This window comes from Citrus sinensis, chromosome 7 (assembly GCF_022201045.2).
Source record: "Citrus sinensis cultivar Valencia sweet orange chromosome 7, DVS_A1.0, whole genome shotgun sequence".
Taxonomy (NCBI): domain Eukaryota; kingdom Viridiplantae; phylum Streptophyta; class Magnoliopsida; order Sapindales; family Rutaceae; genus Citrus; species Citrus sinensis.
Genome location: NC_068562.1, coordinates 21,165,026 through 21,170,721, shown reverse-complemented (window position 1 = coordinate 21,170,721; position 5,696 = coordinate 21,165,026). Strand labels below are relative to the sequence as shown.

The window sequence follows — 5,696 nt, the reverse complement described above, 5'->3', positions numbered from 1 at the left end:
TTTTTGTATTTTGTTAATTAATTTCTTCATTTTATCTAGGTTTCCCTCATTTTCTTTTTCAAAAGGTTCATGTTCAACAATAAAGGAGTTCTACCCTAGTGGGAGCTAACCTCATTTATTTTTTATTTTTAATTAGCTAAAGATCTTCTAGATTAAAAAAAAAAAAAAGAGTGAACTAATTACATATATCTGGAGAAATTGTTCGATTAACCCCTATAAAAGATCTAATGGCCACTAATCATCAGTAAGTAGTGCATATTGAGAATCGCTGTAACTTGCAATAATTAGGAATTAATGAATTCATAAAAAGCATGATATATCAAAAGTTGGCAAGTACATTCATGCCACACTAGCAACTCAATTGCAAGAGATTGGCAAATGATTGGACATATACTTGTTATTAACATTGAGATTGTAGAACGTCATTGAACAACTTGAGACATACTATAGAAGGGAATGATAGCTAGACAGAGCTAGATTACTAATTTAAAAGACAGAGAATAGAATAATAGATATATAAGATGAAATTGAATATTTCTACTACATGAATTACTGATCCCTGCGTTCATACTTTCGAGCCCAAATGTGTTTGCCATTGATCCGAAACTTTGCAATGCGTCTCCCACTCAGAATTTGATCAACATTTGCCACAGATTGTAACACCAATCGAGCAAACAAAGGTTGTTCATTAGAAGGAACATTCTCTTGCATATGAATACTTTCAACACAGTCACCATACATCCTTGTAAAAAGCTCCTTCACCTCATCTCTTGTTACAGGAAACCCTCGAGAGAACGTCAGAAACATTGTTCTATCGTCTTCCGATGCGTTATTTGTAGGGTTCCAGCCCCATAATCCACCAGAAGGAAAATCATAGTCCATTGCTCTAGGCACAATTGTTAGGGTACCAAATATTGGGTGAGGAAATCCTGGAATAATAAGAGAGTGATTATTCAAAATTACCTGAGATGACATTCCCAACACACGTTGCAAAATATCTGTAAAAATACGAGCACAAACTGTGTTCAGAAAATTCTTGATCCCACTAATGGCTTGAAATCTATTTTGGAGAAAAATTTGCAGTGAAATTTCTCTCTCCATTATTCTTGATGTGAAGGGAAGGGCAACGTTAGCTACGGTTTGAGTGTTGTTTGTTTGAAAACTATTCAAACAGGAGGCAACTTCATCTGCCAATATATTGACCATAGGGTCAGTTAGGTTCATTAGCTTGGTAATGATATTAGGGAAACCCATCTCTTCAAGCCATAGCCAAGTGGCCATAACAAGTAGAGAATCACCTGGATCTCTCCTAAGTGTTATTACCAGCCGAGAAAAAGCATCTCGATCAATGGTGTGATAAGCATGAAGCTCCTCAAGAGAAATTGAGGTCATTTTGTACTGTAATTATTTGTTTGAGTCGAGAGAAAAAAATAAGAGTAGCTAAAGGAAAGTGCTTTAGAGTTGCAGAAAAGAAAGTCCTTATTATACAGAAGAAATGTCATTATTTGCATGACATTATCCAAGTGTATGTTGGTTTATTAGACGAAGATCTGTTGGAAGACTGTTTTAGTGGGACCATCTAATAGAATAACACAAAAAATATTTCATTGAATAGTCATACTAAGCACTCTAGAACAAAAAATTCTTTAAGTTTTAGGGTTTATGCGTTAGAAGAAACTCAAAAAGTACTACTTAATAATTTTGTTTCTTCAAAATTTCAAATTTGCCCTTAATGCTTATGTGGCACTATGATGACTTCAATAGTAAAAGTTTGGAAGTATTTGAAAAGGACAACTTTTGTTTAGCTGTTTTTATGAACTTCCCTTATATGCTTGCTTCTACATTATGCTTATCTTTAATGTCATAATTACTGAAGCTAAACATTGATTCGCAATTTTATGATAAGATTAAATTACTTAAAAAGTAATTTTAATTGCCCTTCCTGACATGGCCTTTTCTACCATATTAGGAGTTGATTGTCATATTTACATTTATTTGTGTAGCATTTGTTTTTTGTCCAAAATCTACAAAGGTTTAAATTTAGCTAAAGTTTGAATGGATCTAAATATAAATACTCGAATGACATATATATATATATATATATATATATATATATATATATATATATATATATATATATTTGAGTATAAGTAGCGTTTCATTTGCTGTACAAGTAAAAAAAAATTAGACATGATTATTTCACATTTATGTCATTCGAAATCAAAACTGATGAAAGGGTTAGGTTTTATAGTTAGGAAATAAGTATAATTAACATCAATATTTTCAGAATATAGAATTTACTTACCATTTACACTTTTCTCATTCAGATAGAAGTTATGAAAGTTTACTTTTTACTATTTAAATATAAAAGCTAGACATAAGTTACAAAATACAAACAACAATACTTAAAACATTTACCAAACAAGTGCTTAGGCTCTTTTGTTATTAGGATATGCTTGGGAGCATGGATAAATTGTGTGGGATCGGATTAGATTTTGTGATTAAAAAACTAATCCTATAGAGCTTCATGTTTGGCTGTCACGAGTAGTTATTAAATTAGCCCAAAACTTTTAGAATTATTAGTCCTTATTTTCTTATGGGGTTAACTACTATAAGATTGAAAAGATTAAATGAAATAATTAAGCTAAATTAAATATAGGAATTAATTTTGTAATTTTTTAACCTAGAATTTCATATCATATTAAATAGCAAAATTTTATTTAATAATTTCTTTAAATTATATTAATTTAAGATTAAGTATCTAAAAATTAGTTTAATAATTTTGTTAAACTGGTATTTAATATTAAGCATAAAAAAATTAATTATTTTTCAATAAAATTGAGTATTAAATGTTAAAATAACTATTTGTTAAGAAATATGTCAAATTAATAAGAAACATGTCATTTATTATTTGATTATTATACAAAATATCAAATTAAATATCATTTAACTTCATTTAAATGAAAATTTAATATAGTCCAATCCAACGTTGTACTAAACATGGACAAGATTATATATAATCTAGGCTAATACAATTCAATATATAATCCAATGCAAACCTAATAATTCGTCAAATCTAATCCTTTGTGCCAAAGATAACCTTATTGTCTAGCAGTCGTGGTTTTAAATAGTGGCAAACCTAAGCCGAGATCTCCAGGCTGTAGCCCAGTCTAATCCAAACAAAAACCATATATACCCCTTATTTTTTCATCAAATTTATACAATAATAGAGTTTCATTTTCAACTATGTCCCTAATTTTCAAATATATATTTTTAAATTGAAACTACTAACTTATTTCATAAAATTATTAAATTATATATTTATTGAATAAATTGGAAACATAAGAGGGTTAAAATGTTATTACTACTTTAATTTATTTTAAAAAACTAGGATTAAAAAAGTATGTCAATTTAATATAATGTCGTCACTAGTATTAAAAGTACATATAATAACAATTATCAACATTTTCATAAACTTCTTATGTGAATTTTGAGATTTTATTTATTAGTTATAAATACATATAACTAAAATTAGAGTATTTTGAGAAGCTTTTTCATAAAAGACTCATCAGCATCTTATTTTTCAAAGAGAGTTCGGGCCCTGGCAAGTAAACAACAGCACCCAAACACCTTTGTTGGGTTGTGTTTAGTTTATTATTGAAAATGTTGACTGATAATATTTTTATAATTTAAAAAAATGAATAAGATTTAATTGTTTAATATATTAAGCCTAGTAATTAAGTACTTAACTTCAAATATAAAAGTTTTATTGTAATTTTTAATTGATTGTAATTACATGTATTGATTTATTTTATCTTGAAATTTTTAATTGATTTATTAATCCTTATATAATTGCATGTTATTATAGGTTGTAATGTTAGATTCCATAATTCAAAAAGTAGTGCTTATATATTTGAATTGCCTTTTATTTTCTACTATTTTTTATAATTACTTTTGTTTAGAGTATGTATATATAGGGGCAAGATTCTTCGTGTCCTCCTTTATTTGATGTACTTTCTACTTATGAATTTTTATGCTCTCTTCAAAATATAAATTTTTTAGTTTAGCCCAAGATAATATAAAGTCCTGGATCCACCCTTGTTTTAAAATTACAAATTTAATATGTTTTATAAATATTATAAATGTAATTTGTAAATAAGTTATTTTACCTTATAATTATTTAATGAGAACCCTATGTTACCTTTATTATTTGCCTTCAACTGCAGTACAATACCCGGGCATTTTGTCTTGGCACCATGCTGGAATCTAAAATAATTTGTTGGATTTAATTAATTGAATCCAACTATTGTTATTTAATGATCAGTTGAAATTAAAAATGAACAGCAATAAGATGGATGGGTTAGTCACAGCTTTAGGGTTTCAAATTCGAGGCTTTTAATTTAATATACCCCAAAACATGGGTATTTATCTACTTATACCCCATACTTGACAATTATATATTTATGCCTTTTGGGCTGTGTATTGACTAAGATAACCCCAAAAGAGAAATATTAGACCCACACTAGAGCTTCTCTCATTCTCACCATTTCACTCTCTCAGTCAACAAAAATCACTTCAAAATACTCTCTCAAAATCAATTATGAACAACCAATGAGTTGACATTTTGGTTTGCAACAAGGTGCATTATTTAACGAACCAACAAGGCATTTTAAACTTCACATTTATTTAATGTATTCTTTATCCATATTCTTCACATTATATTATTTTACGACCGATAAACAATAAAAAGAATTCACATTTTCATCACATTTGCATCATATCAATGTAATGTTAGAAACGTTCTAACTATATTTGTTGAAATCTCATAATTACACCCATTTTGGATTGGATTTACTCTGCTCCAGATCTAGATCCATAATAAAAATCAAGATCCGTATCTGCTCCAGATCCTTCATGAATCCATATTTTTCGCTCCATATCTAGATCCAAAAAAGAAATAAATATATATATCTGCTCCAAATCTGAAAAAAAATTAAAATCCAAATCCACTCTAGATCTGTCATGAATTCTAAAACTCAGCAATTAAAAAGTAATATTTTTTTAGAATGAAAATTGAAGGCTAAAATGTATTGATAACAAATAAATTATATAATTTTCTCAAAAATATAATAAATTTGTAGCTCATACTTTTACACCAAAACAACAAATAAGATAATAAAATATCCTTTAAAAGTAATTGCAGGAGTAAGATCAATCTAATATTCTATTGTCTCCTTCATCATTCTAATATCTACGACACACCCACCCTCATTCCTATAACATTAGATAATGACATATAAATTAAATATGATTTATATTCAGTCTTTTATTATTTTTATTATGACCATATTTGACTAAATATATGAATACATATATTCCTTAAAAATTATTTGGCCAATATAATAAAATAAATTACCAGGCTGTATTACTTGGCTTGCAATTTGAATATTGCATGTCTATGCTTTGGAGCTGGCTGACCTTTAAATTTACAAAACTAACATTTAAGTTCTAAGAGTTTAAATGCATGGTAAATACCACTAATATGCTATGAATAAAATTTATTATCATTATAATTCACACTTGTTAAGAAACTTTTAAAATAAAATTAAATTAAAAGATGGGTGGATATGGATATGGATTTAGATATTAAGATAGATCCAGATCTGCTCCAGATCCGTCTTAGATCCACACATCAA

The 5,696-nt window shown here is 27.9% G+C and overlaps 1 protein-coding gene across 1 annotated transcript; it reads right to left on the bottom strand.

Moving 5' to 3' along the window:
• Positions 1-549: 549 nt before the first annotated feature.
• Positions 550-1,392, bottom strand: LOC107176330 (uncharacterized). Its single transcript, XM_015528630.2, has one exon. It carries the CDS (start codon positions 1,390-1,392, stop codon positions 550-552), a length of 843 nt encoding a protein of 280 aa, XP_015384116.2.
• Positions 1,393-5,696: the final 4,304 nt, after the last annotated feature.

What these genes read in the sequence shown, in the direction of transcription:
- LOC107176330 (XM_015528630.2), bottom strand. Translation starts at nt 1,392, where the DNA reads ATGACCTCAATTTCTCTTGAGGAGCTTCATGCTTATCACACCATTGAT.